General features: G+C 34.7%; 2 protein-coding genes across 2 annotated transcripts in view; one reads left to right on the top strand and one right to left on the bottom strand.

Annotated features, from left to right (window-relative positions):
* Window positions 1-18,946, bottom strand: part of LOC131840766 (protein mahjong) — a 36,984-nt gene extending 18,038 nt beyond the window's left edge. The window contains exons 1-16 of the mRNA XM_059188960.1: window positions 18,538-18,946; window positions 17,071-17,221; window positions 16,495-16,632; window positions 15,531-15,655; window positions 15,041-15,116; window positions 14,596-14,704; window positions 10,569-10,682; window positions 6,698-6,835; window positions 6,084-6,169; window positions 5,111-5,278; window positions 4,539-4,672; window positions 4,040-4,151; window positions 3,304-3,440; window positions 3,074-3,158; window positions 2,542-2,702; window positions 1,385-1,515 (exon numbers count right to left, since the gene is read on the bottom strand). Of these exons, the coding sequence (XP_059044943.1) occupies window positions 1,385-1,515; window positions 2,542-2,702; window positions 3,074-3,158; window positions 3,304-3,440; window positions 4,040-4,151; window positions 4,539-4,672; window positions 5,111-5,278; window positions 6,084-6,169; window positions 6,698-6,835; window positions 10,569-10,682; window positions 14,596-14,704; window positions 15,041-15,116; window positions 15,531-15,655; window positions 16,495-16,632; window positions 17,071-17,221; window positions 18,538-18,635 (1,963 nt within the window). The 5' untranslated portion in view covers window positions 18,636-18,946. The remainder of the gene's footprint in view (window positions 1-1,384; window positions 1,516-2,541; window positions 2,703-3,073; window positions 3,159-3,303; window positions 3,441-4,039; window positions 4,152-4,538; window positions 4,673-5,110; window positions 5,279-6,083; window positions 6,170-6,697; window positions 6,836-10,568; window positions 10,683-14,595; window positions 14,705-15,040; window positions 15,117-15,530; window positions 15,656-16,494; window positions 16,633-17,070; window positions 17,222-18,537) is intronic.
* Window positions 18,947-19,437: 491 nt separating this feature from the next.
* LOC131840728 (non-structural maintenance of chromosomes element 4 homolog A) lies at window positions 19,438-23,492 on the top strand. The gene is made up of 7 exons (XM_059188921.1): window positions 19,438-19,919; window positions 20,303-20,413; window positions 20,986-21,104; window positions 21,382-21,551; window positions 22,308-22,504; window positions 22,774-22,880; window positions 23,385-23,492. Exons 1-7 carry the CDS (start codon window positions 19,820-19,822, stop codon window positions 23,436-23,438), a joined length of 858 nt encoding a protein of 285 aa, XP_059044904.1. The 5' UTR covers window positions 19,438-19,819; the 3' UTR covers window positions 23,439-23,492.
* The last annotated feature ends 1,310 nt before the right edge of the window (window positions 23,493-24,802 follow it).

Here is a 24,802-nt window from a genome sequence, read left to right on the forward strand (position 1 = left end):
ATTATTGTATTGTTGTCGCCAGAGACAAAGTTACTTTTGCATTTATAATATTATTAAGGATTAGACACACGCACATAACTCGTCCGTTCCATTCGCGGTCTGCTCGTATAACGCCTTTCTATCTGAGGCGCTGCTCATAGTCCGCCATCTTATGCCCCTCTCGAAAAACCGGAAGTATGACATAAGTATCTCTGTCGGTTTAGTACCTATAGTATGCTAGCAGACCCGGCCACGCGTTGCTGTGGCTAAGGTTCTTGAATAAAATAATATTGCGACTATACATTGAGATGTAAGTTATCCTATCTTTCATGTTGGATCAAATTGCACACAATGTGCAAATTAAATTTGCAATCGGTTCAGTAGTTTAGGAGCCCATTGCGGACTAACAACGTGACACGTAATTTTTATATATAAAGATGAAATCCGCTCGTAGTGATAGCTGAAAATCAGTGTTTTGCTCCTAAAGTGATTAATCCACACTGATCTATGAGCCAGCACTGATCCATACTAGACAGCAGGTCGGATTATGGTCTTGTATTGTTTTTCCTAAGTTTCACGTGTTAATTGAATCTGTATATGTATAATGGATGTATAATAATGAATGAATATTTTCTGTGTTATGAAAAAATATGAATTTACATAAACTGGTTGTTGAAAAAATCATGTAGTTCTTTTTTTTTAACTATATGAATAAATGATATTTTAATTTGATATATAAGAACTCTGAACCGATTTTTCTCTAGAAAATTATATAGTTTCAGGGAAAGCTGTTGAATAAAAGTCGTTCGTGATACCATGGGTACTTTCATATCCTTGCGCCTTAGTATATACTTTCCGATTGACCCTGTATATTTAGAGTTGCAATTGTTTCAAGTACAGTTTAACTATAAAAAAAAATGTAAATCCTTGGGGGTTTTTTTATTATATAAATTAGTTTTATGAACTACTGGACCTCTCTCTTAAGGAGGTGGGCGTTAAGGGCCACGACACAGTATTATTTACTAATATATACCCTACTCTATACTACCTAATTTGTAAAATATTATGTTTGAGTTCCAATAAATAAATATTATTATTTCCTTGGGGCTTAGAATACCCTTTCCAACTAACCCTATATATGTATATATACTATGTGCGCTGTAGCAGGATGCAGGTAACAGTTTCATTAACGTTTCGTTTCACTCAAGTTACCGTGACTTATAAATTATGACTTAGTATTTCAGCTGTACCACATTCATAATATATTAAATCATTAATAACTGTATTAATTTAAATGTAGCGATTGATAAATGTCAAATTAGTAACTGCTAGTCGCACCATACTACAGCGCATACAGTATAGGTTGTGATTGTTTCTAATAATGTTTGATTATAAAAATGTATACCTAGGACGATATTGACGCCGGTGGTGAGCTCAGCATCCCTCATGTCCAGCTTCTCAGTGAGTAGAAGCTGCGCGCGCGGCGCCACGCAGCACACCGACACCACGTCCAGCGCTGACCGGACCGTCTCCGACCTAAACGCATATTACACGTTCACCATGATGAACCTTTGCGTTATCACAGATATTATTTAAACTTACGTCTATAATATACATTACTAGCTGTCCCCGTAAATGTTGTTTTGCCATATAAATTAAAATCGATATTGAAAAATAGGGGTTGATGGTAGAATATATTTTTAAAGCAACATTATAAAAAAAATCATCAAAAAAAAAAAAGTTACGGATACTAACATTTAAAAAAAAAATTGCATGCATTTGAAAAACGTGGACAACCCTTATCACTTAGGGGTATGAAAAAGGTATTTACCTGTTGAGAGGAGTAACACGAAAAACTAAACTAAACTAAAAACTAGATGAAATTTGAACCGGGAACTTCCTTCGAAAACGGAGCCACGTATTATCTCGATCGACAAATTACGGAAACAAACTGTCGGGACATGAACTAGTGATATTATAATTTGAACCTGCAATTGAACAGTGCCGCCGATAAAATAACTGCAGCAGGGGTGGAAGGTGATTGTTAGTAATGTGGATTGATAACCCCATTGCTAGCAATGTACCATGTCGACAAACCTCCACGCGGTTCCCCCTGGAAACCATCTGTGTGACATGACCTCATGCTCATCTTATTACTGGTGCCCCGCCTGCGTAAACCGATAACGCAGGCGGCGGCTCCATTCCATTATCATCCACAAAAAAAAAAAAAACCCCTGCAGCAGCATCCAACTACCACCAATAAAAATTAGATAAAGTGCAAAGTTGGGAACGTCCTCAAAAATCGGAGCCACCTATTTTTCTGACCATTAAATTATGTGAACAAAGTATTGGGATATGAACTTATAACAATATAATTTGGACCTGCTATTGAAGTTCCACTCGGTCGAGCCCTACGACTTGTAGCAGCAACGAGATAACATCTATTAAAAAACTACTTATAGTATGCCGGGAACGTCCTCCTAAATCACAGCCTATTTTCCTGACCAACAAACCATGGATGCAAAGTGTCGGGGTGTGAACTAGTGATATTATAATTTGGACCTGCCGTTGAAGTTCCACTCGTAGGCGAGCCCGACGACCTGCAGCAGCAGCGAGATGCCGCCGAGCTCCATGAGCTCGTCCACGGGCGCCCACCGCGACCACGCCACGCTCTGCAGCAACTCGATTTGCTCTTGTATCTCTTCGGGGGATGACTTGGATGCCTGCAATGTCACATATACGTCATATAGCCTGTCTCTGTGGTCTAGCGGTTTAGCACAGCACTTCACTTCCTATGGTCATGGGTTCAATTCCTCGCACAATACAAACATTTGATTTCCTGAATACGATTGTATGTATCGGTCTAAGGGCGGCGATAAGTCCGCCTTTTGTCTTTAAGATTTCTTTTATAATGTACTTCAGTGCGTAATATGTTACTATTATTATGTATCTCATTCCTTATTTCATATTTCTTGTTACGTGCGTTACCGTCTGGTTGAGTGCTAAATTAGACCAGTTTAGCACAGTACTGGTTTCCCTCGAGATTTCGTTGGTTATATTAATAACATAATATATGTTGCTATATGTTACATACCTTGTATGAAGGCGGTTCAGGCACGTTGTCCCCTTGTTGCCGAGCAACTTGCGCCGCTCGTAATCTCAAATGTGCTTCTGAATATCTGCAATTAAATCACATATAAGCTTGTTATGTGGATTGTTATATTATTATTTTATTTATTTACGTAATCAAGAGCTTATACATTACATTGTTTAGTTCTAGTAGTCGCCCAGTGGTGCTACATATATAATATGCTACATTATTACCGTTTGAGTGCGACAGCCACATGTCTAACGATTTGTCTGGCGGCGCAGGTCGCATCTTCGGAGACTGGCACCTCGTCATCCTGGCCGCCCAGGATCGGCAGCATCGACACCAAGTTGTACAGCTTCCGCAGGCCATCCTGAAGAACATTACAGTTTTTTATGAATAGTTCTATATAGACGGTTACTGTCGGGTGGATGAAGTAGACTAGGGATGATATTGTTATGTCCCTCATAGTCTAGATAAGTAAATTTTTCGACCACCACGCGGTCCCCCTCATCTTGTCATTCTCCACTGGTACCCCGCCAGCGTAAACCGTTACCGCAGGCGAGTCTATTACAGCTTATTCTATAACCATTCATAAAATATATAAATACATTTAGACGCATGACAGTGAGTAAATACAATGTGCTATCATTCCATAATCATCCCTTAGAAATAAAGTAGTGGAAATATCAATACTGACCTTTTTTTGTTATCTAAATTTATTTTGAAGTCTTTCTTCGTGTCAAATCTAATCTCTATCTCTAATCGACTAATCATGTCAAACCCCTTATATGGAACCAAATTATAGCAAATCTTAAAAATACTAAACAAAAATTAAATAATTATCAACTAAGAGGGATCTATTTATCAAATTGCTTTTATCACCTCATACAAACACAGCCCAATCTCAGAAAGAGAAGCAAATTTGTAAATGTTCATTTCGATATATCATCATATGTCTTCAATACTGACCTGGTTATCGAACTCTTCGAGTATAACTCTGAACTGGAAGGACAGCCCGAAGAACATGGTCGCGTGGCACCGGCCGGAGTCATGGGAGCACTCCAGCAGCCATAGGGCATACCTAATACACATTATTATATAGTCAAAAAAATATGATAAGAATCACCTTCAACCACTTCCAACACCGGAACGCCCAGTTATTATATCTCCCTTCATTTCTTAGAATAAAATAGAAATATACTTTATTCAATTAAACTCAATACAAGCACTTTTGAATAGACATATTTTTTATCGTACCACTAATTCAGAACACAGACTAATCACAAGAAGAATGAACAAGAAATGTGTGTGTTGCACTTTTCAATAGATGTCTTTGGTGTCCATAGGCTATGGGAACCATTCACCATCAAATGGGCTGTATGCTTGTTTTCCACCCTCTTTGTATTTAAAAAGAAAGAAATTGTATACTTTATATTACAACAAATAAATAAATAATTGTTATAATTACATGACTAGGTCTGCGAGAGTCCTCCGCGGTAGTAGACACACCCTCTCCATAGCGTCCTCGCAGTAGGCCAGGTAGTACAGACAGATAGACACGCCCGTAGCAGCCACCGACGGACGGGGCACCTCCAGGAACTTCTGTATAATGATCATAGTATCAAGTCAATACACACAGCGCCATCTAGTTCCGAGGTAAGCAGAGCTTGTGTTATAGGTACTAGACTAGTGATAGTAAATTTAATATATTTTTTTTCAAATGCGGAACTTTGTAAGTGTGGATAGTTAGATGGATGTTTGTTACTCACACAAAAACTACTGAAAATATCCATTTTTGAAATTTTACAATAGATTTTAATTAATCTTTACATGCCCTTCTCAATTCTAGGTTTTACACCTGACTCGACTATTTTATTGAACACATATACAATCCCAGAGGATGTAGGTGTTTCATCGTATCTCTTTCTTTGACATTATCGAACAACTAACCGTTAATAACCGCATTTTATCCGTAGCTAACCATAAATGTTAAATAACGGTAGCTAACAGGTTTTTTTTACAACTTTAGGCGTTGCTTACCTGCAGTCCACCCATGTTGATGAAGTCTATGGAGAATTTCTTGTGGCAGAGCAATGCGGCGAGGTACTTGAGCGCCTCGAACGCCAGCCGCGAGTCCCTCGACTCGCGCACGTTCAGATACCCTAGTATCAGTCCCAGTGCGTTCTGTTCGAACACGTGCGATAGGAACTGCAACAATACAGTAATAAATCTCATATTTATATTAATTGTCATAATTTTATTTTTATTAGTGCTGCCTGCTACTAGTGCAGGTTTTACCAATAGATAGAGTGATTCAAGGAGAAGAATATGTATGAAATGCATTCGTGCGAAGCAGGGACAGCTATTATATACCGGTATTATATATATTACAATAAAAAACGAAAAAACAACATTAAAAAAATAACAAAAAAAAAAACAATAATTAAGTATGGCATTAGTCCTTAGGTTAGCCTTAAGTTAGGCTAAGTTTTAAAATTCTAAATACCACTACTAATCTGCCTATTAAAAGGATCAATCCCGTTACCAAAATTTCTAAATATACTACTACTAGATATCTGTCTAATAAAAGATTTCAGCCCAGGGGTCGTCGCCATCGGAGTCCATACTAGAGCAAAGGGGGCCCCCGAGGTCCCAACCTTCACCTCCCTAGGGTGGTGATAATCCGTGTCAGTGGGGGAAGGGGATTGTTAGTAATGTGGATTGATAATCCCATTGCTAGCAATGTACCATGTCAGGTCGACCTCCACGCGGTTCCCCCTGGAAACCATTGTGTTAAATTTCTGGTGAATTTGTCACGATGGGCTAACTGACCTGACCTCTTGCTCATCTTATCATCCTCCACTGGTGCCCCGCCAGCGTAAACCGTCAGCGCAGGCGGGTGCACCATTCCATTATCATCCACAAAACTCCGTGTCAGTCAGACGATTGCCAATTTCCATCAGGTGGGCCGTCAGTTTATTTGTCATTAGAATTACATAAAAAAATTACAAACCTCTTGGTATTCGCCCATAGGCGTCAGGTACCGCAGTATTAACATCTGCTTCGTGGCGCTCGTCGGTGGATGGATTTGTATGTTGCCTGTAACATTCATATAAACCCTTAGTTCTCAAAGTACAGGTCCCTTAGGACCCCCTGGGGTCCAGGGGGTCCTAAGGGACGGCGAAAATAAGGGTAAATAAGGGTCCACAAAAATGTATCTGCTTTCGATAGTGAAGAACCAAAATGTTAGCTTAACTTCACCTATCAATTATACTATACGATAATATTTTAAAAAGCTCAACAAGCTTGTATAAACTTACATATTTCATACTTTTTTTTTAATCCACAGAAAGTAATTTACATACTCCAATCACATCCACATCATTCATGCTATGATTTTACGTTAATTTTCAAAATATTGAATGGACTATATACCAGACAAGTCTAATCGCTCCTGCTTCCTAAGCTTGCCTGGAAGAAACAGCTATTCAGTTGCAGCGATACGACCGTCCAATATTACCTCTTCCTCTTGCTCATTAATGTAAGTTTATACATATATATTTGTACAAAAAAATTAAGTATATTTGTTTCTATTTTTTGTTACAATAATAAAAAAAATCTACATACCGATAACATATGTCTCCATCTCGAGCCAGCTGGAGTTAGAGGAGTCGTGTGGGGGCGGGGGCTCGGCGGCGGGGGGCGGCGGCCGCGGGGGGGGCGACATCATCCCCGAGGGGGGCTCCGGGGGGGACGCCGTCATACCTGCATCACCACCAGATGTTTATTAACTAACTATAATGACAAACAAGCTGATGTCTCACCTTTTTTTATATACTACCACAGATAACATAATATTACATACAGATACCCCATCCCATACAAGAAAATGGTTCCTTCCTAACTCGGGCTATTCTTGCTATTTTATTTCGCCACCGTAGCCGCTAGATGTCGCTAGAATGAAGCAGTTCGGATTACTATCTTAGTAACAAAGCATGAAAATAGATGGCAGTGAATTCAGTCTACATGACATCTGTTTTGCAAAGATATGTATATAATAGATATGTAGGTAACTGTATCGTGTACCTATTAGGGACGATTCAAGATTCAATGTAAATGTGTAGGTATAATATCGTTAACACTCTGCAGATATGGCTTTTACCAATGTATATACCTATTGTGTTATGGTTTATTTTACATTCTATGCCTATTTTTTTTGATATGTTGTAAAAATAGATAGCCTGATTTTGATACGTTTATACTAACACGTACGTATCAAAATCGGGCTATGATTTTTTATTTCAATCGTTATATGTATGAGACTGATTTTAGCTACAATTAATTTACTGGTATATACCTCATGTATTCTACGATGTACCCCTCTTTTACCTAATGAGAATTCCGCTATATCTTATATATAAATTTTGTATCACAGTGCTTGTTGCCATATTTCACCACATTTTGATGAAATTTGATATGTATACTTCCCCTGAGGTAGGGTTGTTATCTATTTTTTATAGGCTAAGTCATAGGGTGGCCTACCCCGAAAAAATATTTTTTTGTATTATGGACATTTGTTTATTTATTTATAATGTTACATTGAAAATACATACACGCTAAATTTTGTCTTTCACCAACCCCTATTTTTAATAGCGATATTCTTACAAATATTATAAATGCTAAAGTAACTCAGTCTGTCTGTTTGTCTCGCTTTCACGCCAAAACTACTGAACTGATTTAATTGAAATTTGGTAGACAGATAATGTAGACCCTGAGAAAGGCTACTTTTGAATGCGAAAAAGTATTGAAAGGGGAAATGAAAGGCTATATGAGGATATCGTAATTTTTAAAGTCAGATCTTGTAAGATTAAGTGAACAGGGTCGGTCTAGGTTTTTCATTATTAGAAATGTGTAACGGGGTAACACGTTATTTAGTGCGAAATTGTGTATATTACAATAAAATTTAACGAGAAAATATTATAATGATATCACTGGGACACTCATTGCCTTACTACTATATCGTCCGTTAGTCGCGAACTTTCTGGAAACACGAGAGGCGCTATCCTATTGGTCGGTCGGCGCGGTTACCGCGCGTAGATGAGTAGATGAAGTACTTAGACGAGTCTCACGGCGCCGCAGCGTAAGTACTTACTATACATACGTAGTATACATATGGGTATTACAAATGTTTTTATTACTAGTAATATTACTCTGTTATCTAAGCAAGTAATGTGTGCTTATTTTGAACTTGATAACATTCTGAATTACTCGTATATCTTTCAATATCTTTAGCGGTATAAACCAGGTTATGTACTACTACTAGTATTGTTAGTGAGGGATAAAGTTGATGAACAAAAATAAAACAATATTCGTATTAAAAATATATTCATCTAATATTTTTGGCATTATTTTTAAGTTTCTTCCAAATATAAGGGGTCTGACATGGGGTGTTATGTCTACATTAAAAAATACTTTTTGAAATGTATGAAAGAAACGTATTGTATGAAATTTTTGAAATGTGTGAAATGTATGCACCTACATTAAAAGATAATTTTTGAAATGTATGAAAGAAATGTATTGTATGAAATTTTTGAAATGTATGAAATGTAAGGACCTACATTAAAAGATAATTTTTGACATGTATGAAATGTATGAAAGAAATGTATGTACCTACATAAAAAGTTCATTTTTGAAATGTATGAAAGAAATGTATGTACCTACATTAAAATATAATTTTTGAAATGTATGAGATGTATGAAAACAATGTTTGTGTACCTACATAAAAAGTTCATTTTTGAAATGTATGAAATGTATGAAAGAAATGTATGTACCTACATTAAAAGATAATTTTTGACATGTATGAAATGTATGAAAGAAATGTATGTACCTACATTAAAATATAATTTTTGAAATGTATGAGATGTAGGAAAGAAATGTATGTACCTACATAAAAAGTTCATTTTTGAAATGTATGAAATGTATGAAAGAAATGTATGTACATTAAAATATAATTTTTGAAATGTATGAGATGTATGAAAACAATGTATGTACCTACATAAAAAGTTCATTTTTGAAATGTATGAAATGTATGAAATAAATGTATGTACCTACATTAAAAGATATTTTTGACATGTATGAAAGAAATGTATGTAACTACATTAAAATATAATTTTTGAAATGTATGCACCGTACAATAACAATACACGTTAAACATCATACCACAGAGTCATACGCAAGTTAAAAACAAACTGCTATGATATTAATGAGAAAAGAAAATAAACTTTATGGTATTCGAGTTAGGGTCGATTTCTCTCTTTTTTAAAACTATTTTAATCTTACCAGTTGCCAGTATTCGAAGACAGCTACGATTCGTACTCGATATTTTAAATTATTATGTAATCGATTTTTCAGTACAAATGTAAATAACCAACGACACTAATAATGTACTACTATATTCCGTTCTTTGAAACGGAATACTGCTATACTTAATACAAAATAATGAAAATTTACTGTTCACAACGACTCATTAAAAGCATCATCGAATAATGCGCTGTAATAAAATCCTGTTATCGATTATTAAAAAAATCGATAATACATGTATTTATTTTTAATATGACAACACTTCATACATAAGTATTATTGGAAATAGTATTATTTGCTTGTTCGGCTATTTTTAATGTACTTAAACTTTTTTTATATGTTTAATTTACAATAATAATATATTAAGTGCTTATTATTGGAAAATATAAAAAAGACATTTAATTAGGCCGATACAAATGACAACAATGCCATCTATGAAAGCATTTTGAAAACATTGAGCCCCGTATTAGCACTGATTAAAGTGTAATTAAGTACTGGAAAATAACAAAATGAGTAAATATATGAAAATTACTTTTCTAAACGCATTATTTCATTTTAACATGTATATATATTTTTTTAAAAATGGATTAAACTATTTTGAAAACACAGTTTTGTTTTTTAAAACGTTTGCAAAACTATGAAGAATTCCATCGATACCAATCACGCCATCTATATGCAACTTTTAGCAATAATAATGGCTATTTCCTCATTGAGTGCCACTGATACTACTGACCACGCTAACGTTGTTTTGCCATATATATTGAAATCTCTATTAAAAATAAAGGTTCGCGATAGAACATATATCTATATTAACATCAATGTTTGAGGTCAATGATCTTAAATAACTCTACCTACCATCCGTGCTTATCACTAGGGCTATGAAAAATAGATAGTAGGTGATTCTCAGACCTAGTGAAGATGGGTATAAAATTTCATAAAAATCTGTCAAGCCGTTTCGTTGAAGTATGGTAACTAACATTGTGACACGAGTTGGGCGTTTCACCACATACCACACCCACCAGGGGTGTGGTATATGGTGCAATTTCAAGCATCTATAGGCTATGGTAAGCGGTTACCATCAGATGGACCTTACGCTTGTTTACCGACGTGGTAATAAAAAAAATAAACTTTAACATACTGTGGTTGTAGGTCTTGACTGGTGTTTCTGGGTCTCTGGGCGTAGGAGTGGTGGCTGGTGGAGTCTCGTCCACTACCATCTCGCACCCGCCTCCACTGTCCTCCGTTTCATGTTCTGAAATAAAGACAAGCTTTAATATTAATAAGAAAAGGGAGAAGCGATCTTGCGGCTCACCTGATGGTAAGTCATTACGCCGCCCAAGAGCACCCGCAACAGCAGGCGAATTGCAAGTGCGTTGCCGGCCTTTTAAGAAGGAATATCTTTTCTTGAAGGTTTCAATATCGTATCAGTTCGGAAATACCATTGCTATATGATTCCACAATGTGGTGCTGTGCGTGACAAAAAGTTTAAGGAAAAACGCACGGTGCAGGATCGCTATTTATCTAGATCAGGCGTCAGCAACCTTTTTAATCAACGGGCCAATTCAAATTGTTTTAGCGGGTCGCACATAAAGTGGTATCTATTAATAATGTACAAAACTTTATTTATTATAAACATTCAAATAAAAAAAATATTTTCTATACAAATTTTAATGTAAACGTTCGTATTGCATATTAGAAGTCGGCGACAAGTGAGTAACCCGTCACAAAAAAATGTTTCTGTTTAGTATATACTACTATTGTATTGCTTTTTTCTTAATTAATAAAAATTAAGAGGCCTTTCACATTTTTTGGCCTAAAAGCAGTGTCTTTGGGGTTCTGGTTCTAAGAAATTAAGAGTCGGATATACATTTTGATTCCTGAATTATATAGATAGATATCTAATCTTAAAAACAACATCTTTGAAATGTTAATTTTCTCTTTGTTAGTCTTCCTAATTTCTAAAATAGTTTATTCAAAAACGCTAAATGACAGAAGTTTGGGGTCGTCGTTCATTAATAAACAAACATAAATTGATATGATATCTTTACTAAAACTTGATAATTACTTTATAAATTGAGACAGCATCGTCCTTTTTTTCATTTTCAACTTAAATATCTAAAAAATTGATCATAATTAAACCCGAAATTTCAACAAAACTTTGCCATAATCATTTCTAATTTTCTCATAAATACAACGAAATTTTTGCATAAAAAAAACATAATAATAAAGTTAATATACTTGTAAATTAGAAATATGAAAAAAAAATATAAGTTTCTAAGAAAAAAATAAACAATAATAATAATTTAAAGTTGTATAAATTCCGTTGCGCCAAAAGTAAATTCCCAGTGCTGCGCTAGCGCTCGTCGAGGTAGGACCTATGCCATTTTTTACAACACCGCTAAGATAAGACATTCGTCAGTGAACATTAGTATAGAGCGACTAAACCATTTTGATAATTTAAGTAATATTTAATTAATTTTGCTAATATATACTTATTTCTACGAATATTAATTTAAAGTTGTTGTTAAATATATATATAATATTTATTTTAGCATGCCAAGACAAAAGTACAGTTATGCTATAAATAAACCTACCTACCCTGCTGGACTATGAAAAGCACAAGAGCATGGTATTTCGTCACACTAATGGCAATTAATTGTTAAAATTAAAAAAGAGAACATTTTAGTATTTTTAAAAATAACGCTTATCTGAGAGAAAAATGTAAGAAAATGTAAACCAATTTTACTCTATGTTTATTTTGTAGTTATTTTCTAAATTAAAATAGGGTTATTGTTTATAAAAATACCATTATTATTTTTACGTACATTTGTCTTGTGTTATATAGTGTATATCATCTAGTATGCAATGTGGATTGTAAATAAATTACCAAATTATATATAAATTATATTCCTTAATGTTTAGAGATATTTTATCCAATTTTATTTTATTTTACACAATACAGATATTTCTAAATTGCAGCTATTCTGTTATTATACTCGTTGGACTTTCATTACTGTACAGTTATGTCAAATAATTATGCGTGTTTGGGTGAAAAGTCAACAACATTATAAATGTTTTTATTTAGAGACTAGCTTTTAGCTCGCGGCTTCGCCCGCGTGAATATGGGATATATAGGTTATCGCGCGTTTAAAGATCCGTGTACAGTATTGGGACGTTATATATAAACCTTCCTCTTGAGTCTATCTATTCTGTCTATTAAATAACAACGAATCAAAATCTGCGTAGTTTTTTAAGATCAAAACATACATAGATCTATTACATGTGTAGATGATATTTTAACCGGAAATTGAAGCCGTTAAAATGGTATTGACAGATCAGTTGGAATCATCGGTATTCTTGGTATATAAGCTGGTTGCCCAGCTAACGTACCGGTTATAATGGTCTACAATTAAATTGTCTTTCAATTCTTTAGTAAGCAATATATCCAATGGGACGCCATTGCACATGTTCGGCGGGCTTAAATTTCATGACTGGATCATGCTTTTGAGAAATTCCTTCCTCAAGTTTGAGCATTTAGTGTGGGAAATCACTATCTGTGCTTCCATAAAAATGAGCTCTCAAATTTGTCAGTAGTTTTAAACTTTCAATTAAAGTCCATAAGGGAGACGATGTTAATGACACAGAGAGTCTTTCAGAAATCTCCAGCAAAAGTATAAAAGTAATCCCGCCAATGAGAGCAGACGTGTTTCTAAGGTCTTTTAAGGTTCTGTCCAAAATCTCTATAGCTCATGGTGATTTCATTACATATAATCAATGAGGCGTCTTATAATCATTTATAAAAAGGTTTGACATTAACAATTAATTATTTATGAAGAATCAAGAATCGGCCAACCAAGAACGAGAAGCTGCAATATCAGCCAATATCATGCGGCGACGTCAATGATGCAGGAACAGCAATGATAGCAGTTGAAGCTTTTTTTACAACTTAGAATGGCAAACAAGCTGACGGCTCTCCTGATGGAAAGGGGTAACCGTCGCCTATATACATGAGCAGTACCTGCCATGTTCATATCAGCACATTGTTTCTCTCATGCGTTGCCATTCCTGAAAACTCGGGTGTTATTCCCCTGTACCTTGTAAATTCACTACCATATATATACACAGGTAGTCTATATAGATAGATATACATATACACAGATAGTATACCCTGAGAAAGGTCATAGACTACTTTATAGTGCGAAAAAAGTATTGTAAGGGATTAAAAGCGGAGATGAAAGGTTGTATAAAAGTATCGTCATTGTTTAATTGAAACAAAGAAACTTTTTTAGGTTATAATCTAAATATATTTCCTTTATTTGGTCAATTTCATTATACCACGCTGACGAAGTCGCGGACACACCTAATATACATATAAGGATGGGACCTTTAAATCAAAACAAAGCCTTGAAAACACAACTATTATATATAAATAAAATAATTATTTGCTAAGTATAATATTTAGAACAAGTGAATATGGCAATAATGTATCCGACTCTTATAATAAATTATATTGTATCTATTAATAAATAAACTGAATTAATATGTAAGAAGAATTAATTAGTAAATTTATGTTATAGTAATTTCATCTTCCTGTCCTTATCCCAATTATTTGTTACTCATATTACTTAAGGTTTTGGCTTTTAGTTGTACAATCGGCCAGCATCCTGACATCAACCCTCTAGGAATAATATAATAAAAAAATATGGCCATTATTAGCACTTTGATAATTAAGATAAATCACGTTATTTAAAAAAATCCAATAAGTAGTTTATGTTACTCAGTTAAGTAGAAACATATCACATTATTAATTAAAATATTACAAGGATCAAAATGATTCATACTAAATCCACACCGATTGCGCTACACGGTTATTTGCGTCTGTGTGCGTGTATTACTGTGTGTGTGCGTAAATCCATGCGATTAAACCTAAAGTTGAGCGGCATCATTTTGTAATAGGCCTCTTAAGAAAAAATAAATTTATTCATAAAAATACCTGGCGGGCCGCATATACATGGTCAACGGGCCGCAAGTTGCTCACTCCTGATCTAGATAGTCAGGATGGTATTTATATCATGTGTATGATGACCGTCACGGTTATCACATACCATCATGCTGGTCATCAGCTTGTCAGCCATTCCAATTTATAAAAAAACCACTACACTTACCTTTACTATCGACCGTGGGTCCGTTGCACTTGAGGTCATTATTCCGTTTCTTGTCGAATCTCGCGAAGTGCCTCGTCTGGTTAGGCGGCGTTACTGAATTTTGATTTGTCTGCGAATAAAATAGAAAAGTTTATAATAAATGAAATTAAATGAAAACTTTATTGTTCCTCTCACAGAAAGAATAATTACATAAATTAATCTGTACATCAAATATAAAGAAAAAAAAACAACATAATTATAAGTCTACAGTCAGTCTTGTATTTAATGTAATATAAGAATAACGTATTACATCCGTGATAAAGACTCCTCGTTAGTGAACTCACCTACACCACACCCCGAACACGCTATAGTGGTGACAAAATATACCACTCAATATACTTCACATACAACCGTGAAAGATACTTTGAATTGAATTGAATTGAAATAAATGTTTGTTTGTGTTTACCTTATCTTCTTGTCGTTTGTTTCTCAGTCCGTGTAGCCTCCTTAGCATTAGTGGTACTAACATTGCATTCAGATCCCTGAAATAGTTGTTACATTATTATACATCACTAGCTGTTACCCACATGGGACTTCGCCGCGTGGAATTAAACTTTTTTTTATTAAAATAAATGGAATTCCGCAAAATGACATCAAGTAGATAAAATATATAAATTAATCTTTGACAACGATGAATAAAACCATTATGGAGACAGGACAGTCATACGAGTAAAATAAAATACCCATAATAAAACTGTTTACAATACAAATGAGTTCATTTTATATGGCGGTAAAAATGTTGGCAAACGTAGCGTACGCCCCGTAGCTACGTGGAACGAGGATATACCTTAGGTTGTGGGTAATAACTGAAAGAGAAGGGTTGATGATCGTGCCCAGTGGCGTGCCTTGGGAGAAGCATATGTCCAGCAGTGGACTGCAGTGTGCTGATGACTCACCTAAAATTTGTGGCTATTTCCTGCACCTCCATAGCCGCAGCCAGCAGTCCAGTTGCATAACTCTGCAGCGGCTCGGGAGAGTTACTCGCCCAATTAACTAGTCGATGAATTAGTGCTTCATTGTCCTGAAATTAAAATCAAATTCAAATTTTTCTTTCTGAAATACGTGTATTTTTTTATTGGGGTGTTTTTTCTATACATAACAATGTACTCCCGCTGGCGGGCACCAGTGAATGATATTGATAAGATGCGCATGAGGTCAGGGCAGTTAGCCCATGGTGACAAATTCACCAAGAATTTATCATGATGGTTTCCACGAACCGCGTGGAAGTCAACCTAACATGGTACATTGCTAGGAATAAGATCATCAATCCACATTACTAACAATTCCCTTTCCCTCCTTTATTGGCGGTTTTGGATTATTGTCAGGTGCTAAGACCTGTAGCACTGCGACCTGCATAGATCTATTGTGCTCGCCTTTTTTCAAAGTTCGCTGCCTAGACCCGTCACAGATAAGAATTGAAAAATATTCTTAGGAGCAATTATTTTTATCTCCTCAGGATAGATCGTATACTTTCCTAAGGAGATATTACGTTTATGCATGAGTGGGGTATAACCATGTAGTGGCGTTTCCTCTTCAACTTGAAATACGGGTAACAAAGGACTTTTATTGTAGTAAAATATCCACATGGCTTTCTGAGAATAAAAGGTGAATCATACCTCAGTGGTCTAGCGGTTTAGCACACTGCCTTACTTATGATGGTAGTGGTTTCGAACATTGATGAACATGAGTGTAACTGTTTGTATCCGTCTGGGTGTTTTCTATGTATAATATGTATGTATTTATGAAAATATATCTATGTATTTGTATCAGTTATCTCATACCCATAACAGAAGTTTTAGCTAGCTTAACTTTGGTCTAGATGGCGCTGTTTGAATTGTGCTGAGATTGTAATTATTATACCTGGAAGACGACGCTCATCTCGAGGCCTGGCATCAGGTCAAGCGTGAGCCGGCAGGCGGCTATGTTCAACTTAAGGACATCTCGGCCGGTGATATTCTGACGGGAGTAGTATGTATCGCGCACGTAATCATTCACTAACTGAAACCAATAGAGAATAACTTTATTTTTCTATTTACCTATGACAGCCTGAGTGGTTTAGTAGTTTAGCACACAGCCTTATAGCCTTATCTATCATGGTCGAGTGTTCGATTCCTTGCAGGGCACAAACATTTGTATTCAACAGTATGATTGGTTATATCGGTCTGGGTGTTTTATATATATATAATATGTATGTATTTATGAAAAAAAATATCAATGTATTTGGATCAGTTATCTAGTACCCATAACACAAGTTCTAGCTAACTAAATTGGGACTAGATGGCGCTGTGTGAATTGTCAATTTTCAATTTTTTTGTCATTTAATTAAGCACATCTTAATTAAATCACAATTTAAAAAAAAAGTCAGTTTAGAATTATACATCTGGATATTAGAAACCTATCACTAATAGATAGCAATCATGGTAGTGTAGTTCATACCTTAGTCATAAAGTTGTCTTTTTTGAACATGACTTTGAGTGCATGTCCTAATGCACATTCTGGGTCTGTTCGAGATGGGTGCCTCTCGTCAAATGGGTCTGGATCCTTCTTCATAAAATTCTCTGTTTCTGTTTCTATTATTTCTGCTATCCTGGTGACAATCAAATATATTATATTAGCTACTCATCCCAGCTTCACACAGGTGTACATGTAATATATATAAACCTTCCTCTTGAATGACTCTATGTATTTAAAAAAATCCGATTCAAAATCCGTTGCATAATTTTAAAGATTTAAGCATACATAGGGACAGACAGACAGCAACTGCAACTGTTTTAAACTATGTCGTGATTTAATTTATTTTCTTAATTACAAAACAAGTAATTCTAGTGGTGGTTTGCCATAATATTTTAATGTAAGTGTTTTATTGTACAAAGTCATCTGTACCTTTGCACCTATTTCAGTTGTCAAGCACCTTGGATTTATTTATTTGTACACTTTTTTGGATTGAAAAATGTGTTTACAGGGCGAGATAAGGCAGTGAAATTACAGGAAATCATGTTGTAGTCCTCTGAAATGGCAATGATGATTATAGTCTGTTTTTAATCCTGGAGACAAATTTGATATTTCCAATGTTGCTAGGAGGAGTGTAGGTATTAATAAATATAGGGTTGTTGTATCAAAATAGATTTTCTTATTTTTCACTAAAATAAAGACTAACTGTTTTTTAACTTTTTATAAAACAAATTACTTTTTATAGTGTCATATATTATAAAACAAATTCCTATTTAAAATGTTTAGCTGTTTGAAAGAAGAAAATGTTGGTTTGTAAAAATACTGTAAAAATTACTGTTTGATGTATTTTTATGCTGTATAATTAAAAAATAGTAATGGAAACACTCGTATATGTACATAAATTTTAAAATTTTGATGTGGAAATGTTATTTAAATATTTAAAACTAATATGTTAAAATAAAAGTTTCCGATTAAACAAATCATATCACAGGTAGACCACGCAGGTACCCCGCTGTAGGTGGTAACATTCTTCGAAAATTTGACATTTACTACTGTCGATTTAGTCTCCAGAATTAAAAAACAGACTATAGTAGTAGTATCATGGATGTCACATAATAAAGTGATATCCATGCTGCTGTTCATGTAGGCGATGGTTACCACTCACCATCACATAGGCTGTCAGCCTGTTTCTCATTCCAATTACTTAAAAAGATATTTTTTTATGTTCTGATACGAATATGAAATTGTTGTTGAAATTGCTATTGGATAATATGCTGAGAATTATAAAATTACTAGAAAACTTAATATCCGTTTAATTACATATATATTTCATATATTATGCAATAATTTAATCAGTTCACCGGTAACATACGGTGGAGAAATGTACAATGTGCACTGTTTAGTTGTATTTATAAAGAAACGAAGTTTTGAATACACAACAATTAAACTAACCTGGTCAAAGTTTGTATTGGATCGTAAAGAGGCGACGTGTGCTGCTCCTCCCATTGTTTTAGCAGCTCTGTGACTTCCTGAGCAGCTGCTAAATCCATCTAACTCACAAAAATACTTACAAAAACGAAATATAACCTAAGATTTTTTTAGAAACGTCACTAGCACTGATCACTACACAAGTTGTATATGACAATTTATTACTACTATCTACTGTATATTATAGCTCATTTTGTATAAAAATCTTACATTTATTGTAAATATCTTAGGTTGTTAAAATCAAAAGCATTGTCTTGTCTTTTATGTCGCGATTTGCCGCGCACTTCATCCTTGTCGAAAATTCAAAATCGTCATCAGAAAAAGTTGGCAACACGTTTGATCAGGGATACCACATCTAATTAAACTTTCATGAAAATTTTCCCTTAAAAAGAAAACTGCGCGGTTAATATTAAATTGGGGGATATGGAGGGTGTTATCAGCTAGATTATGAAGAATTTATCAGAGAAACACACGACTTAACATTAATTTTTTTATATTGTAATGTATTTTTTTAATTTTGACAGAACTTTATTGACAATAATACAATGATACGCGCACCTCTATGTTGCAAAAGTGTTAAGTTGCTCAATGACAGAAACGTTCGAATTATCAAATTGAAAGACTATAATATAGCGGGAGAGATTAAGACTATAATATATACAGCGGGAAATAACTAATTTATTTCCCGCTGAATATTAAAATTGGATAACAAAAGAAATAACGAGAAAAAATACTAATATTAAAATATATTGCTAATTTACCTACATAAGATTGACAGCAATTTCCAGTTACTTTTTTAAACTTTATTTTACTGTATTTGCTTTAAATGGTAGTTCCTAAGCAGGAACAGAATATCATATGTAAGAGCGAAGAATATACTACATAAGAGTGTAAGAGTATGTAGACTAATTACCAAAATGATGTATAGACTTTTTCCATTGCTAGTTTCTTTAAACTCGTGGTTAAATTCACAAAATTGTACACATCTTCCAAAGCCAAAATGACGTAAGGACACGATTGTCAGTGGGTCCTTATAAATCCAAGTTATTTGTCAATATTATTGTCATTAGTAGTTGCCCTTTTCGCTCTTAATTTTTTCCAATTACATTGTTTTTATGTCGTTTATATCAATAATATTATATACCTACGCCTTATTGTAAAAAAAAGACAAAGATACAGAACATAACTCGCTTTTTCAAAATTGAGTATATTGTTTAGCTTAAAAATAACGATATCAGTGACCAAAATGTCTACTGCTAACGAAACCCAAAATTCGCGAATAAGTATGAGCAGCCACAACAGAAAAGTTCGGTATAGGGCTCTTCTAGAGGATTTATCAACATTGGGTATGTATTAGTAAAATCATTGAGTAATTACTTAAATTTTCTTTCGACTATTTGATACATTTAAAGAAAAACGCGGGAATCTGCATTACCTTCAAAATAGACAGATTTTTTTAAAGGCTAGTAGATTGTAGTCTAAATTAATAAACTATACTAATAGATATATATCTAATATGATATATACTATACTGACAGAAATATTTAAATAAATTATTTTTTCTGTAAATACATTTAAACCAATACAATCATACTCTTGAATTTAAAATTCTGTATAGTGCTAAAATCAAACCCACTTTCATCAGGTAATGGTTAAACCGCTACACCACAGGGGGAACCAATTCTTTATCTTCATATTTTGTATTACTAGTATCTTGTTATGTTTGCAGAAGACGACAGCAGCTCCAATGTGGAACGTATGGAACGGACTGCAAATGCAGTCAAGGAGGCACAGGCCTTGTTGGCTGAGGGTGACGTTGAGGAAAGAGTCAAGCATCCAGGTAATATTCTTTTAATTTGAAAAATAAACAGCAATCAAAGTCTTGTGTGTAGCATGTTGAGTTCCTTGTAGGATTATAAGAGTAAATATATGTTGGGAATTGTGGATTCATCCAGTCTTACTAATATTATAAATGTGGAAGTGGCATGAATATTATACTTTCACACAAAAACTACTGAACGGATCATTATGAAATTCTGTACATGTTCTTGGAGGTATTACAATGAACATACTTTTTATTAAAAAAAAATGTGTGAAGCCATGGGTAAAAGCAAGTATAATGTAATTCATATTCAAAGTGGTAATGATAGAGATGGTTTCTATGTTGATTATCATGCCTCTTAGTTGTTGAAATAATATCTATTCAAAAGAGCAACACACAATTCCGAATGAGTGGTAGAATTAAAAATATAACACTGTGGGAAATACCTTCAAAAAAATTAAGGGGAAAGAATCAATATATATAAATAAACAATTTTTCAATCGTCTGGTGAAGCTGTAAAGGCCAGCTGCGACCAACAACATTCGAGTAGTCTAAAATTAAAACAATTTAACTTTGCATACATGTTGCAGGTGAGGCGTATCTGGATTCGCGGGTGCTCCGCGCCACTAGTGACCTGGCCGTGCGATGCTCAGAGGCCGTCACTGGAAACGTAAACACATACGACCGGCATGAGCTCGCACAACACATTGTAAGTCTTATTACCAGTGGGAAATAGTAAAAAATTGTTTGAGATAGTAAAAAACTGCAAATTGTATAAACACGGCGAACTTAGGCCTGTGCTCAACAAAATATGTAGATTTTACCAAGCTGAAGAGGAAACGCCACTATTCATGCTATATGGTGGTAGGTAGCCATTTGAACCAGTAGTTCCTGAGAATATCGCGTTCAAACAAACTCTTCAGCTTTATAATATTAGTATCGACTTAATTTTTGAAACGTTGATAAAGTGATAATGACACTCTCAGCGCGAGAACCCCGAGGTGTGGTCGTTCGCGCTGCCGCTGGAGGTGCCATGTTCTGCGAGTCTGTTCGGGTCTTTCGCACCGACACCGCCCGAGTTGCGGCCGCGTCAGCCGCGCCGGCGGATCGAGAGACAGCAACAAGCCGCACTCAAGGCACCAGAAAAGATTGACAAGTGAGTTAGTTCCTTCTCTTCCTTTGCTTTTATACACAACAAAAATCTGCAGATTTTGTCAAACTAAAGAGGAAACGCCACAACACATTCTATGTGGTTGTAACCCACTCATGCATAAACATAACATCTCCTTTAGAAAATATACACTTTTCTTTTCATAATTTGGTAACTGAAACACCATGTTGGACTGTTTTAACCAATGTTCTGTGAGGCATACAATGTCAATATTAAATTTACTTATAAATAATTCTATCTCTAATTCTTTGCCAAGAAAGCCTTGAATATTTTGATTTGATTTTGAACAAATTTTTTGTTCTTTGCGATAGCATATGCTGGTGGTCACTCTATGCTCCCAAATTTGAATTTTAATGACTGTATTTATCATAAACATATTCCACTATTATTTGAAAAAAATACGAGCTGAGTTTCTTTTCAGTTCTTCTCATCTCTATATCATTCCGAACTGACGGTAGATTTGACATATCATAAGAGTCTGTAATAGACCTACATGAATAAAGATATTTTGAATTTGAATTTGAATTTGAAGTACCTGCCGAGATTTTCTCTAGAGACTATAGCAGGGATTTTCATGGGATTTCAATGGGTATATTAGGGTTTCTTAAAGGTCGACAACGCGTACGAGACATCCCTGGTGTTTCAGGCGTCCATAGGCTTCGGTAACCCTTTACCATCAGATGAACTGTATGCTTGTTTGAAACCATTGTAGTATAAAAAAAACCTGATGACCTATTCCAGATTAGAGAAAACTGAAGAAGGCTCAGAGATGGTGAGCAGGGTGAATCGGTTCATTCTCAAGTCGTACCGGGAGGGTGGGCAGAAACCTCTGAGCTACTTCCACGTGGTGCTGGACCCTGGCAGCTTCAGCCGCACTGTAGAGAATATATACCATGTCTCGTTCCTCATCAGGGATGGAAAGGTCTCAGTGCAACTTGGTGAGTCTCTGGTTTCGAATAATAAAAGAACATTGGCTTGGCTTGATCTAACTTGGTCGCGGGTTCGATACCTCGCAGAACACAAACATTTGTATTCATTAATATAATTGTTAGTATGCTATTTATGTAATTACAAAAAAATGTAACCAATTATTTTTATCAGCTGTCCAGTACTCATAACACGACTCATAACTCTCTTAGCTTGGGACTAGATGGCGCTTTTTGAATTGTCTGCTGCGTTTTCTAAAATAAAAAAAAAATGTTTACAGACGAGAAGTATGGTCTCCCATTCATGTGTCCGGTACCTCAGGATGAACAGGAGGGCGCCGGGGATGAGAACCAGTTCATTGTCTCTGTAGACATACCTCGGTGGCAGGTAAATACAATCTTATGGGGGCGAAATTAAATTGCAGAATGCTAATATTTTTATTAAAATTATGTATAAAAATTACAATAAATCAATAAAAAAATATTACACACACTATTTGACACAGACACACACGTATGAAAGTATAGTCTTTGATAATAGAGTGTGAGTTGTAAAAGCAATTTGATATCTTATATGGGATTAGATCTCTCTCAGTCGGTAATTAATTTAATTTTCGATTAGTTTTTTTTAGATTAGTTATAATTAGGTTCTATATAATAGGATAACATGTTGGGTAACGAAAACCCCAAAACAAAGATAATAAAAATATAATGTGAAACTCCACAGAAAAATATGACTATTCAAAAGTGTTTATATTAAATTTATTTGAATAAAGATTAGTTTTATTTCAACATATCCAAACAACACAAATAAAAAATCGATTGAATTCGATGTTAAAACATCATATTATTTTAGTTTAGGTTTATTATAACGTTTATTTTGAATTTCCAGGAGCTGATAAAAGAATTTCGTATAAAGAAACCTATGATGGTACTGAAGAGGTGACTAACTGAACTGACTGTGGACATTATATGGGAGATAATGTGCATATACAGAAGAACAAAAAAAACAAGTTGTAGGAGCACGAAGTCGCGGCCTCAACTAGTATAGAATAAGTTCGTCGTCGATATTGTATATAATAATTATTGTTATTGTAGTTTTTATAAATTGATTTGTTTTATGTCTTTGTTTTTATTTAATTTATTATTGTGGCGAATAGTTTTGGTGTAGTAACGTGCATGGTAATGGTATGTTATTCTCACTCAATATTCAAAGCGGTCCATACTTTTTTTTATTGGATGCTAATGGACTAGTGCAGCCGTCTACGCTATTGTTTACGCTGGCGGGGCACCAGTGGAGGATGATAAGATGAGCATGAGATGAGGTCAACCCATCGTGGTAAATGCAAAAACAAATTCAAATTAAAAAATCATTTATTCATGTAGGACATTTTAGCTGCTTATGAACATCAAGTTTTTACATTATAATTTTTTTCTCTACCGTCCATTCACCAGATTATCGTCAATTCATCACGATGGTTACTAGGGGCACAGATAAGACAACATTACATACCGAGGGAACCGCGTGGGGGTCAACCTGATAAAGACATTGCTAGCTATGGAGTTATTAGTTCACATTACTAACAATCCCATACCCCCTATAAAACTGAAAGTTTGTTAGAATGCGCTGATGTCAGAAACTATTGCTTCTGATTGAAAAATTATTTTAGTGTTCGATAGCCACTATTAAATAGATAAAAAAATGCACCAGTTGAATTCTTTGACTCAACTGCTGCCATCTATTGAAATTTAAGTGTATTAAAATTTTACTACATATTAATTTCGCTACCTATCAATAGATGGCAGTAGTGACCGTATCTATGTTGTTAACGAATAAGAATAGGGGTCGCTAGCTACTTGGGAATTAAAATTGGGAAGTTATCCAACACTAAAGTGTTAGCCACTAATAAATACCTTAACATAAAAAATATACAAGTTTCTTGTTAGTTCTTCAACTTTAACATTATTTCTACACATTTTTATGAAAAAAGTGTTATAATCTTAACTGCTGCCATCTATTAGCAAGATACAGAATTAAAATTTACTATATTTTAATTTTGCTACCTATCAATAGATGGCAGCATTGATCATCTCTAGGTCGTTGACGAGATAGGACAGTTTCCCAAACTTACGCCTTATTCAAAAGCATAATTTCTGTCCTATCTCGTCACTAGGAAATTGTTTAAATATTGAGTTCAGCCGCCATTTGACATATTATGGGCTTTCATACCTTATTATTCGGTCTTATTACAAAAAATCTGTTAAAACTCGGACGAAACGTGGTCCTTACAAGCGATATTTAAATCAGGG

Source organism: Achroia grisella, unplaced genomic scaffold, assembly GCF_030625045.1.
Source record: "Achroia grisella isolate CSIRO2021 unplaced genomic scaffold, CSIRO_AGI_Agris_v1 utg149, whole genome shotgun sequence".
In the NCBI taxonomy this organism is placed as follows: domain Eukaryota; kingdom Metazoa; phylum Arthropoda; class Insecta; order Lepidoptera; family Pyralidae; genus Achroia; species Achroia grisella.

What these genes read in the sequence shown, in the direction of transcription:
- LOC131840728 (XM_059188921.1), top strand. Translation starts at nt 19,820, where the DNA reads ATGTCTACTGCTAACGAAACCCAAAATTCGCGAATAAGTATGAGCAGC. An exon ending in ATGAGCTCGCACAACACATT is followed by an intron (nt 21,105 to 21,381) that starts GTAAGTCTTATT and finishes TGACACTCTCAG; the next exon opens with CGCGAGAACCCCGAGGTGTG. An exon ending in GCACCAGAAAAGATTGACAA is followed by an intron (nt 21,552 to 22,307) that starts GTGAGTTAGTTC and finishes GACCTATTCCAG; the next exon opens with ATTAGAGAAAACTGAAGAAG.